At 35.0% G+C, this 13888-nt stretch overlaps 1 protein-coding gene across 7 annotated transcripts in view; it reads right to left on the reverse strand.

Annotated features, from left to right (window-relative positions):
* Positions 1–13888, reverse strand: part of GRIK2 (glutamate ionotropic receptor kainate type subunit 2) — a 407268-nt gene that overhangs the window by 21402 nt on the left and 371978 nt on the right. For all 7 annotated transcript variants that reach the window (XM_080586284.1, XM_080586280.1, XM_080586277.1 and 4 more), the window contains one exon: positions 7680–7905. In XM_080586284.1, coding sequence (XP_080442410.1) covers positions 7680–7905 — 226 coding nt within the window. The remainder of the gene's footprint in view (positions 1–7679; positions 7906–13888) is intronic.

Consider the following 13888-nt stretch of genomic DNA (forward strand, 5'->3'; position numbering starts at 1 on the left):
TGGGAAATATTTGTCTAACACTACACAGCACCATACAGCTGAATGAAGGAGTCTAACAAATATTACATGCAGTCCTACAACGTGTATAATTTTCAGGAAGGCGGGCAAGAGTTTAGTGAAAGATAAAGAAAAGTCTAGGGTCATAACAAAAAGTGTGCAGCCCTGAAAACCCAGTCCATGCATTTCCAGAATACCTTGCCTACCAAGCCAAGCTCTAATGGAAATTCTGAAAATAATACCTGTCAGTGTTTTTGCCACTAGCTTTTTTATCATGGGTGAGGTATGAATTAGCTGTTAGGTATATCTAGCTGTAATGACATCTTAAATCAGGGTAATCTTTGTTTAAGTTATACAAACAGAAATAACTTCAGACCTTGGAGTGGTCAGAATTCCTGCAAAACTTCATAATGCATCCAGAGGAGACAATTAGAAGCTTCAGCTGCTTCAGTCCTATGTATTCCATATATTTCTAATCCCTCCAGTAAATAAGAGGAGCTGACTTCTTTTTGGTTTTCCATGCAGATTTCTTTCCCACAATTTGATTCACAAGGTTACAGTGACTACAGGGGCAACAAATTCTGTTCTTTATATTTGTAGAAGATTCTTTTACAATGCGGCAAATGGTCTTGAGCACTATAATGTCAATGCTGAAGCTTGAACATAATGTCTTTACTTCAGTTACACCTGTCCAACAAAATCCTGCTGGAAACTCCCCTTCTCCAACTGAGAGTTTATTCACAACAGCTACTGGAAGCTGTGTTTTGGCAATTCTTTAATATAATGCTCAGCCAGCTATCGTGCGTCAACACATACTTCTGAGGTAACTATAAAAACACGGTTCTTTCATCAAATATGTTAGCTACACATTCTTACATTTCAGCAACAATAAATTAACCGCTCAAGCATTGAAATTCTCAAATTAGTTTCAATACATGGTTTGACCTGCATAAAAATAAATAATTTGAATCTATATTTTCTGCATGTTCAGCTAATGAAGACAAATGTATTAATTTGTTTTAGTTACAGAAGAACTGAAGCCCAGCACTTTTATGCATGTATAAGTGATGAATATTACAGTTCAAATTATATGAAGGATTGCAGATTAAGTGCAGGCAAGCAGAATAAAAAGGCCTCCTGTGTTGGTACATGGTACTATTTATCTGTCTCCTATAGAGACAGATCTGTATAAAACTCAAGTCACAAAGGACTGGTAAAAAAAAATGTTCATATTACAAAATTTCTACAGTCTGAAGGTAATAAGAAACTACAAGAGAACTAGGGGATTTTAACAATAAAACCAAATGAATGCAAAAATTGCACAGTATTCATTACATCCATTATTTGAAATTTACCTAAGAATGTATGATATATACATAGACACATATGCACACTTTCTAAGTAGACAGCATGTCAATTGTAAGATGCATCTGTACTTATAACAGCATCTGTACTCCAGCATCTGCACTTTATAACATGTAGTAGACAAGGATAGCTTAGCTCAGATATCCTCCGATATCCTTTATATAAGATAAACAGGAAATATTTGCAAAGTCTGAAATCTCAACAATGATTAAATTGAAAGCCACTAACTGTAGTTTTTAGTACTTTACAGAGGAAGTCCAGGAATATATTTTCACCAAAGCAAATTAGCAAATCTTAAGCATCTCAGCTTTTCAGTATTTCAAATATGAAGAATTTGGTTCCAGTTACGTTAACCGAGTGTATTATTAACAATCTTGGGGACTAAATTTACATCATTAAAAAATTGTTATTCCTTACAATTTTGGAACTGTCTGCTTTTTGAAAGGTTCCCAGGTTATTCATGCCCGTTGCTTTGTTTTTATTAAATAAATACATTTTTAAAAAGATGTGTTAAAAGTATAGACCTGTTTACCCATGAATGTCAGATACAATTGAGTTACTGCAGGAGTAGAAGCAAAGCAAGAACTCTCAAACTGCATCTAAGAAACTTAGGACATTCCTTTTGTTTTCTCGTACTTCTTCAAGAAAATAAGGTAACATGCACTTTTGAATTTAGAAAATTATGCAATATTTAAATCAACTAATGGAAACAAAAACCTTTGTTGTTTCTCCTGACTGAAAAAAAAAAAAAAAATGTTTAAAATTTTGTTCTGCATTGATCACTGACTATCAAATGCATAAATGAATTGAAGAGAATGTGGCAGTAATGTGATCAGCTACAGACACTGTGGTCATTGTCATTGTTCTCTAATCTTGCCTGAGATTTAAGGACAATTGTTTTAAAAACATGCCCCTTAAAAACACATCCTTTTCAGTTTGGTGGAGGTGTGAAAAGAGAATGATGGTGGGACACAGAAAGTAGCCCTAGCTACAGTAAGTACCTATCTTGAAAAATGTCAGTTGATTCTTAGTCTAGACCTCCAGGAGTGACACAAAATGAAAAGACAAAAAGAGGAAAACATTGAAGCACCAGTGTGAAAGGGCCATGAAAATCACACTGCTCAAGTTCTGCATTTTGAGATAGGACAAATGGGAGGCACGAATTTCTTTTATTTCTTTTATATTTTTTTTAACATGGAAAAATTCATTTTGACAGACTTATTTTTTTTCTCTCTTTCTTTTTTTTTCCCTCACTTCTCAATTCTGTCTTTTAAAAGCTAGACAAAACAAAGGAGACAACATCCTACACATCTGTTGGATGCTGAGATGTTATTCTTACATTTACTCCAATTTTATCTACTTTTTATTTTCCAACCAAGCTTTGGAAAGTACATTAATTTTTGGATGATTACAAAAGAAGGCTGCAAACCTATAACTAGAATTATGAATGCAACAAGGGAGCAGGAACAAGTTCCAAAATAATAAAGCCTTGAGATCATCTTTATATCTTTTAAAACTTACTACTGCATACTTAAGAAATTAGAGTAATTTATTTGATTGCATTTAGAATACATTAAGTTTTAGTCTTTACTCATCTTTTAAAAGCTTTTGTTCTTAAGTAATCTATATTTCTCTCTGTGCTGCCATTTAAAACTTTATATATTTGGAAACATGCACTTAAAAAATTGCATGTAATGAAATCTTTTGTAAAATACTTGCATTCAGAATATGATAAGTTTAAAAATGTCAAAATTATGAACTTTTTCTGAGAGTATTTTTTTAGATCACTCCCAAGAGACATAAGTAATATAAATCAGGTGTCCTATATATATTGTTATTGAATACAACATGATAATTGTGTTACATGTTCACTGATTGCACTGTTTGTTTAAAGTCCACTTGAATCCAGCAACCTCTTACTGGTGTAGAAGAAATGTTTCATACCACATTTATTAGTGGCTTATATAAACATAAGTAATTTATGAAGTCATATTGCTAGAAAAGATATGAAGTAGCAGATCATGAATTATTGCCTGAAACCCCTTTTTTCTGCAATGAACTCTTTAATTTAAAGGAGTGAAATGTGAAATACTCTTTCTAGATTCTATGTCTGATGAAATTATATGAATACTGTCCTCAAAATGTGCTTACTCTAAACATTATAATTACATGCCACAAAGCTAGCTGAAATTAAAAAAAAAAAGCCAACCCCTCTCTTGGCTCTGATTTGCCAAAAATAAAATATTTATTTTAATGCTTAATTAAAAAATGCTGAATTGAATTACACTGTGCAAAAGTAAGTAAGTACACTTCAACATACTGGAGGGAAGGGATGCCATCACGAGAGACCTGGACAGGCTTGAGAGGTGGGAACCTCTTTCAAAAAGTTCAAAAAGGCCAAATGCAAGGTCCTGCATCTGTGCTGGGGCAATCCAAAGCAGAAATACAGCCTGGGTGGAGAATTCATTGTGAGCAACCCTGAGGAAAATGACCTGGGGATCTTACTTGATGAAAAGCTCAACACAAGCTGGCAATATGCTCTTGCAGCCCAGAAAGCCAACCATATCCTGGGCTGCATCAAAAAAAGCATGGCCAGCAGGTCAAGGGAGGTGATTGTCCCCCTCTGCTCTGCTCTTGTGAGACCCCACGTGGAGTCCTGCATTCAGCTCTGGGGCCCCCAGCACAAGAAGGTCATGGACCTATTAGAACAAGTCCAGAGGAGGGCCATGAGGATGATCAAAGGGCTGGAGCACCTCTCCTATGAAGAGAGGCTGAGGGAGTTGGGGTTGTTCAGCCTGAAGAAGAGAAGGATCTGGAGAAACCTCACTGAAGCCTTCCAATACCTAAAGACAGATTATAAAAAAGATGGAGAGCGACTTTTTACTCAGGCAGATAGTTATAGGAGAAGGGGGAATGCTTTTAAACTAAAAGAGGGGAGATTTGAATTCAATGTTAGGAACAAATTCTTCACTCAGTGGGTGGTGAGGCACAGGAACAGATTGCCCTGAGAAGTTGTGAATGCCCCATCCCTGGAGGTGTTCAAGGCCAGGTTGGATGGGACTCTGGGCAACCTGCTGTAGTGGAAGGTGTCCCTGCCTATGGACCAAATTTGGAGCATCTTTCAAAATAATAATAATTAAAAAAAAAATACTGTGATTTTTTTTTCTCTAAGAAATAAAAATGATTGTAAACAAAGTTTATTTGACATTTTGTTACGTATTGGGCTTATGTGACAAGATTTTGGTTGGTTGTGGTTGAGGATGTAGGGGTGACCTCTGTGAGGAGTCCAGAAGTTGCTCCATGTTAGGTAAGAGCCAGTTCCAGCTGGCTCCAAAAAGGACCTATCGTTGGCCAAAGCTGAGCCAGTGAACAATGTGAGAACATTTTTAAGAAGGGGAAATAACACCATGCAACAGCATCTGGGAGAGGGGAGTATGAAATGATCTTGCAGACACCTTGGTCAGTGAAGAAGGGGGAAGAGGTGCTACAGGCACCGGAGCAGAAGTTCCTTTACAGCCCATGGAAAGGACCTCAGTGGAACAGGCTGTCCCTTTACAGCTCATGGGAACCCCATATAGGATCAGTTTGAGAAGGACTGCATCCCATGGCAGGGACCCCATGGTGGAGAAGGAGAAGTTTGCATTTTCCAAGCAATTATTCTATCATAAACTACTCTTTTGTCTTTTTTTTCTGTTAGGAAAGTTTATCATCTCTCCTGCTTGAAGATTTCATGTCCTTAAGCATCTTCCATAATCTTGAAATAATATATATCTCTGTAGATTTAGCTATGCCAAAAGATCCTTTAACAATTCTGAAATTCATTTTTTCCTGTAGAAATGAGATTAACATACTAACTAATTAACATTATACGCAGCTTTGTAAGATTTTTTACCTTCAAAAGAGCAATATATTTCACAAAAACTGAAAGGCACTGTAGAAATACTTCTTCATAAGGTTTCCCTTGAAATATGTGTGAAGTATGCCTTCTTTTAGCAGAGGCAACCCAATCTCCTTCCTCTGAGACCATATAGTTAACATACAGAATACAAAATTTCTGTAAATATTAGCTCTTGCCTCTGGATAGCATTTTATCAGTAATGCCCAAACAAAGGAATAATCTCTTATTCTTAGCTGTGCTGTGAAAGTTCCAGATGCTGTTTTGTTTTATTTTAATTTATTTTATGAAAATCTTAATTTATACTTTATTTCGTTCTATTTCCTTTTATGAAGGCCTTAACTGTTTTACTGAGCTTATTTTAATTTCTTTCACTAAGTTTACCACTGCTTCAAGTCTTCTTTTACCTCCTTCGGTAATCTATGATTCCTGCAGGTATGTCCTCTACTTGTTTTGTTTTTATTCAAGAAAATTGTCAGCTGACAGATCCTTTTGTACAACACCACTATTTCTCTTGACCAAGATATTTTTTTTATTACTTGAAATCTTGCAGATGTTGAAGAGATGAATAATTTCTTTGATATGAGCCAAAGTTAATGAGGAAATAATGTACATGTAGTGTCTGTTCTCCCTGAATAAAGTAGGATACAAAGCCCAAAAGACAGTCTACCTACTGTTTTATCTGTTTGTATCCAATATTTCTTCCTCTGAAACTTAACTGGTCTTTCTAGAATTCTGGTTATGGCTTTATCTTTGCTTTTCATCTGTTTTCTCTGGTATTTATGCTGCTTCTCTGATTTATGCATAAGCAAAAGCATTTAAAAATAGCCTGGTCTTTCATTTTCCTATCACTTGGGAACTTCCATGGACACTTCCATTACTTGGGCATGCTTCAGATACTTCCAAAGCTTTCAAGCAGCCTATTCAAGGATTTTAAACTTAGTAAAATTTAATTTTCCTCATACTAAGTCTAATTGGAAGATATTTTTCATTTTCAAAATAAAATGGAAACATTCTATATTTCAGAAAATATTAAATGCCAAAATAACAACGGGACTGAAGTCTAGTCCTGTCTGGCACTTACATGGCTATAGCACATATTCAGCAATATAAGAAGCCATAATAGAGCAAGATGGAAAAAAAAAAGGTATATCCATTAAAAATACTTTCCTAACAACTAACTGTTCAAAGACAGAATGGACAGAATCATAATTTCTTCAGGAGATGTCCACTTCATAACTAGCTATACTGAAATCACTAAAAGTATAAAGATGCTGTTAAGGTTGCAGTAAATATCTACAACATACAGGGAGACCTATCTTTGGTATTACTAGATAGCTCTTTATGCAAGATATTCCAGTAATTAATGTTTATTTCTTAACCTTCATTATCATGTTCTTAATTTAAAGTATTAGACTCCACTTCACCTACACAATGGTTTATTGTATACTATTAACACAGTTAATATCAATAACAAGTGTGAGACATATTTGAGAGAAAACATAAACATATTCATACCAACAACAAAGCAATAAATTCTCCTTAAAAATAAATTTAAAACAAGACAAATATTGGCCCTGCAAAAAAGTCAGTGGAAGAATATTACAATATTAAGTAGGATCACTGAGCAATACTGACAGACCCTTTGTCAGTACTCTTATAATTAACACAGTTTAGTATTTTCTATTCCTATCTTTTCCAAAATCTAAAGCCAGATCCTCAACACATGTCCTTCAACAATCACTGCAGACAATAGGAACCCAGAACCTCAGTACATGTTGAATTCCAGCCTGTGGATTCTAGAAACCAAACAAGTGTCTGCTGTTGGCTTCTAATCTTGCAGCCAAATTCTTTTATGCAGACAAGAACACCTGACCTAGAAAACATTTACAGTATTGGAATTGCTCTACAAAAGCATATTCCATACAGTTAATTCAGTAGTTCTTTTGTCTGTGGATTATACATGACATACTATGGAATCTTTCCTCTTATTTTAAGAACTTAAGTGTTTAGCTCTCTCTCTATAGAAATGTTGTATTATCTGCATTTATTTCTGCAAGCTTTATATTAATAGCACTTCATTCTCTAAAGAGAGAGATCAAGGTTAAAAAAAAAAAAAAGGATGTGGAAAGTAATTTTGTTGTTGTAGAGCAACATGCAAGAGAAACAAGGCATGATGTACGAGAAACATCATATGAAAACATCCAATTTCATCTAAGGTAACTATTTTTTTTTTCTGTATAGAAAATGAAATACAATTCATAATTATTGATAAAAGATGTAGTATCTTTCCTTAGGTAGGAAAAAGAGAATGAGAGAATGCTAGTAATATAGAGAAAGCAATAGTATATTGGAGCTTTTCTATACTACTAGAGCAACTAAGATTAATGAACAGAGAACAAATGGTTGACGTATCACCTACCCATGGGAGTTCCAACACCGTAACCTTTTGAGTCTATCAGGCCTCCAATCTGTGTTAGGTTACAGTTCCGCTGTGTGACAAACTCAATGGTTGTTGACTCCATTAAAAATGCATAATCAGAGGTAAGCACACGCTGGATACCTTCTTCGTTGCTTTTAACAAGTACTGACTGCCTCCTGCTACTCATGAAGGCCCACATCTTGTCATAAGTGGAGATTTTGGATTTCTGAAAGACAAATATTAGACACAACAGTAATAAGAATAAAACACTTTTAAGAATGAATGCAAATTCTTAATTTACAAATTGCTCATCACATTTTACTACTTATCAGGTTTTACCATGGGATGCCTCTAAGAGTGTCTGTATCTTTCATCTCATCTGTGGAAAACAAAGCAGCTGGACAGATTCTCAAGAAAATGTTTATCTGTTTATCATTGTTTATATGTTATTATTTGTCTAGGATGAAGGGCTACAAGTGTTTGAAGTCAGTGGAAAACTATTAAGGATTTAACTATAGCCAAGTTCATCAACAACGTTGGTGAGTTTTATAGGATCTGTTGGATTCTGGCACATTTAAAATTATCATGCTTATTTCAATCATTCTGCTACTCCTGAGCATTTCTAAAAACCTAATGCACAGTGTAGCAACTTTAAGTAATCAAAGCACTTACAGATGGCAGATTATGGAAAAAACAATTATGAGGGAGAGGGCAATAACCATTTTATCCATCACACAGCACAAAAATACTCGGAGAAGGATTTTAGCTAAAAGATAGTTTCGCACTGGTCTTATTAATATTAGTTTGTCATTGATAAATTGACAGCTAGAAGTCCTAAAGGTGAGTACATGTCTTCTACTTTAATATTTCCTGAATGCAAAGCACTATTGTGTTATAGAAAAGAGAGAGGACTGGGACAAAGGAGACAATACTTTGGCAAAAGTATTGGTATCCAGCTATAGAGGAATCACTGCCTTTCTCTACACATAACTTTTAAAACAAACAAACAAACAAACAAACAAACAACAACAACAACAACAAGACTTCCCTCATCTTTGTAAAAAACTATGTGTAAGAGATGATAACTACTGGATAAAGTGAAGGCATTGACTGACCATTTCATATTACATTTGTCCCCATCTGCTTAACAAAGTTTCAAACTCAGATGTATCAGAACATGTTCAGCCATGTTAATTCTTGCCCAGTAAATAAAATGTGGAGATACAGCCTGAGGACTGGTACAATTGGACTTCTTAAGGCATCTTTCATCTTTTAATGTCAGCCTTAAATATAATTTTGCTATCAGCTCCGGTGGAGATACTTAACCAAGATTGGCACTACAAATCTTTCTGAAGTTCAGCTCATCGGCAGCCATAAATTCTGCCCAAATGAGAATTAGCAGTGTATGTAGAATAAAAAGAGCATTTATTTAGAAAAACGGATGACTTTGTCCCCCTGCTGAGATACAGTCCAAGACTTATTTCAGTTTGCCAGAGGACTTAGCAAATCAAGAATTTTAATGAACTCTAGTGTCAATGCTAACAAAACTGAAGACTTCTAGGACTCTGCATTAACTCATTGACCCTGTACAGAACAAGATAAGCAACTGATTGAAAAAGATTTTAGTAACAACAAAAGAGGAGATCATCTTACTTCAAAATATACTGTGAATGCACAGAATTAAGAAGAACAAATAGGCATGGTCTCTTTTCATTGGGTTTGTTTTGACAAATAATTCTTTGAAGCACTTAATACTGTACTGCAGCATAAAATAATTCAAGCAATACACATCAGCCCTGCAGGAATCTAAATCACTATGTAATGCAGAAAAGATGGAAAATGAATGTTTTCCAATATTTGTAAAATTTTGCCAAGAGCCCGTATTATCATTTAATTCTTTTGCCATACAATCTTTACCCCAGTACACAAAACAAAAATTTTAACCACTGTAAATAATCTGAGCAGTATAAAAAAATGGCAGACAAAACAATCTGGGTAAACTGTGAGATACATTGCTGATGCATGTTGGAAAAAAAAAAAAAAGGAAAAGAATGAACATACAGAAGTATTTCTACACTTATGTTGCAAAAAGATTATTTCTACATTTATGTTGCAAAAAAGATTGCCAGATTAAAAACATGTTAGCAAGGGGAAAGATTGCTCTCTACTGAAGCATTACAGCATGACAGCGCTGTAAGACAATACCCTCTAAAGGACAGAACGTGCTCATATTATGATGACTGATTTAATCAGCTAGGATGATGCCTCAGCTTCTACTGAAAAAGGAGCAAAAGTCACAAACAAAATAAGAGAAAAATTCTGCATAGTATAGCATAGCTACTGTAATATTAAAAAAAAATAGTGTATTAACATGATATACTGATACTCTAGGTAACACAAAGATTAAAAAAAAAGTGCACATGGATCTCCACTGTGAAGCTATCAAGGGTGATAGAAAGTGCACAGTAATCTCTGTTTTGTCATATAAGCAAAATGCTACAATATCTTTGCACTGCTTTCTTCCATCCCTAAAAGCTAAAAGGCAGAACAGAAATGATGCTAAGGAAAAGAGCCCATGTATTTGTGACCACTAGATTTTAAGCTGTGGTCAAAAATTCTTACAAAAAAATTATAATAAAGGTTATGAGATTTGTTTTATGCACAAGAGAGAATGCTTATATGAGAAAACAAAACTAAACTTTTGATTCATGAAAATATAAACACAAATGGTTTTCCTCTCTGTTTGGCAAACTACTCAGCAGACTCAGCTGACTAAACTCAAGAAGCCAGAATAATCAAAAGCATCAGGAGCCCATCTGACATTGAAATAAAGAGAATGACACTCTGATACGTACATAATGCTTCTGGTGGTTATGACTGTGTCATTCATAGTGATGGAAGCAGATGCTGCAATTTACATTATGTTTTCATCTTGTTTCATTTTGTGCAAATAAATCTAGTTAATCAAATTATATACTCTATCAAGGAAGTGTATATATATCTGGGTTAGTTCACCATATTGTTTCATCTCACTGGAAATCACTGTCTAGAAATCCAACCTAACTCGAAAGCAACCAGAAATTATGTCTGCATAAGCTCATCTGTGATGACATGATTTATCATGCTTGTATTCCCTCAGTAACGCTGAAGACAATGCAGAACAGTAAGAAAGCTGCCTTGCAATGTTTGAATTTCACTGGAAGAAAAATAAGAGAACTAACTAACATGGAATTTGGACATGAAAAGGATAAACAAATCAAGAAACTCATGTAGCTGGTGCATAAAATAGAAGTTCTCACAGTGACATTCAGAGGATACTGTCAGTGACATACTCAGCATTCATACATTAAAGATTATTGGCAGATAACTGCATGTCAAGGATCACAAAAGGAAGTATGGCAGAAGCTGTAAGTTAGTCTGATGCTATGTATATGTTTGAAGCTAGAAACAAGAGGAATCGTTGTTAGTAATATGTTAATTCTCTGTCCTAAAGTACCGGCTAGGAAAGACAAAGCTCTGAGTAGTGAGACTCTGGAGCACAAAGTTAGAAAAATATCAGGATGTTGGATGAATGCCAAAATAAACAAGGATTAAAGGACAGGGAAGCAGACCTCATGATACAAGACAAGACTGGATAATTGCACAGTAAAATGTGCCAGGCAAATTCTGACAAATTGCTACAAAGGATTGTGCAGAATACACTGTTATTGATACGCTAATGAAGATTTTTTATTTTAATGATAGCATCCAATTTCTTTCGTGGCTTCTAAAAGTATTTGGTTGTCATGGACAATGCCTTAGGTTTCCTTGCACCCGTGCAATATTTTAACTCAAAAGAGGCTCAAAGAAAGATTAAAGCTAATTAAGATTATATTCCGAGGAATAAATAAATAAATCAGAAGACCGGTTCTTATGTATTTTATGAGAGCACTATCCAATACATATGAATTAATCCATGAAAATCCTTATGGAAAGAAAAAAACCTACCACCACCACCAACAAAAATAACAGACTGCTAATTCTACCACACTATTTTCCATTTTTGGCAGTGCCTTTAACAACCATGGTTTTTATTTTTCTGATTTTCCATTATTAGTGGTCTCAAATCACTTTTCTTAAAGTTATGTGATTCATGTTTTTTTTTTAAGGCTAAAGACGATTATACATGTTTATTCTTACCTTCTGTAAAACACAGGGTGACGTGTCACTTCATTTGGACTACGTCATCAAGATCACAACTTACATTTTTGTGACAATGAGAATGACGTACAAAAAGTACATTCATAAAGACCCATCAATATGGGTCTTTTAGCAAGGTTCCTGACACAGTCTCCCACAATATCTTTGAGGACATGCTGGTACTGAACAGATGGAACCCCTACAGGTGAAGGACGGGTTTAAGGTGTTGAGCTTGAAATGTGGTCCTCGAGGCCAAACTGGCACCTGGGCATGAGTGGAGTGCCTCACAGGTCTGAAGTGGATCTGATACTGTTCAATATCTTGATATGCTGTTTGGAAAATGGTATTGAAAGTGTCCTCACTAAGTTTGTGGTAGGACAAATAGGTACACTGGAATGAGCTACCATTCAAAGAGACCTCAAGAGGCTAAAGAGTTGGGCTAACGAGAACTGTTTGAGGCTTAACTAAGATAAATGCAAAGCCTGTCCTGGGACAGAGTAATCCCAAGCATCAGAGAATACAGGCTTGGGAACTGACTAGCAGGAGCATGTCTTGGCACTTCTCAGGCCATACCAGGAACGTTGTGTTCCATTTTGGTCCTCCAAATGATTAGAGGTGATCAAAGGGCTGGAGATCTTAACTTACAAAGTAAGATTTGGAAAAGGGGTTGTTCAACCCAGGGAAAGGAAGGCTTACACAGAATTATATTACATTCTTTCATTTCCTAAAGAGAAGGTTAGCGATAATTTGAAGATACTCTTGACTAGGATGCATGGTGACAGAATAAGAGGCAATGGAACAAGAGGCAGGAAAAGTAAAAAAAGGAAGGAAAAGGAAGGAAAATTCTGTGTGAATATAAAAACATGTATATTCTGAGCATTGGACTAGGTAGCCTGAGAAGCAGTGGAATCTGCTCACTGGAAATATTCGAGACAGTTTGACAAAGCCTTGGATAAACTAATCTAAGGTTCTGCATTCAATTAGAAAAGCAGATCTCTAGAGGTCCCCTCCAACTCTGAGTTTTCATTGATTTCTGTGATTCATCATCAGTATAAAGTTACATACAGTAATAAATATTTCCAGAAAGTTTGTAAATTATGATGTTAAGCAATGAGATTTTTCTTTTTTTTTTCCTCAAGAAAACACACACACATAATTTTCTGTTTGAAACAAACTAATAAAAACGTTGTGAATTTATGAAGTTTATACTTCAAGCCAAAGACAAGACTACTGTTAGCAAGGAAAATATATCTTCTTTTTCACACTTCAGTTCTTTGAAACTCAAGTACACTCATCCCAATTGTTTCATACATAACCCCTTGGCAATCCTGAACACCAGTACAGAAATCAAGGGTGAACTGTCTGTATAATACATTTACTTCATTCATTCCTTATTCTTTTTTGTTTATTTGATGTTTTGTTTTGACATATGCCTTAAATCCACATAGCTATGAAATAAGCTAGAAAATACATTTCTGGTGTTGTTAATAACAGCAAAAGTACTAATGTATCTCAAAAAATCTCTCTGAAAGTAAGAAGGCTAGCTGTCAAATTTAGGTAAAGCAAACATTTCTTGTTATGGTTCACAGCTGTTCTAAGACATTTGGGATACATCTCCGATATTGTAGGCCACAGAGGATTAGTACAGTTAATAGATAAACAAAGTTAATTAATTGAATACATTTCAAATCATAGTATGACAAGCTTAAGGCTCAGAGAACAAACCAACAGCCTCAGGTAAAGAATGTTTTAGGAATTCTCAAGAATTACAAATACAGGAAAATGCAAAACATAAGGCTGTCAAAAAAAAAAAAAAAAAAAAAAAAGCACTTGCACAAGTTTAAACAAATTGTAAATAAACACAAATAGCCTGATCATCTCCCTGAATTGGAACCAAATTCAAATTTGTAAAGGCCGACTTCTACTGTTCCAGTATATATCAGTGACCAAAGATGTTTTTGTTCCTTTGTGTGTTTTGTTCTTCTCGGTTTTGTAATTTATACCTGGCTACGCTAATCCACCTATCCCAG

This window comes from Anser brachyrhynchus (assembly GCF_964034855.1).
Source record: "Anser brachyrhynchus genome assembly, chromosome: 3".
NCBI lineage: Eukaryota > Metazoa > Chordata > Aves > Anseriformes > Anatidae > Anser > Anser brachyrhynchus.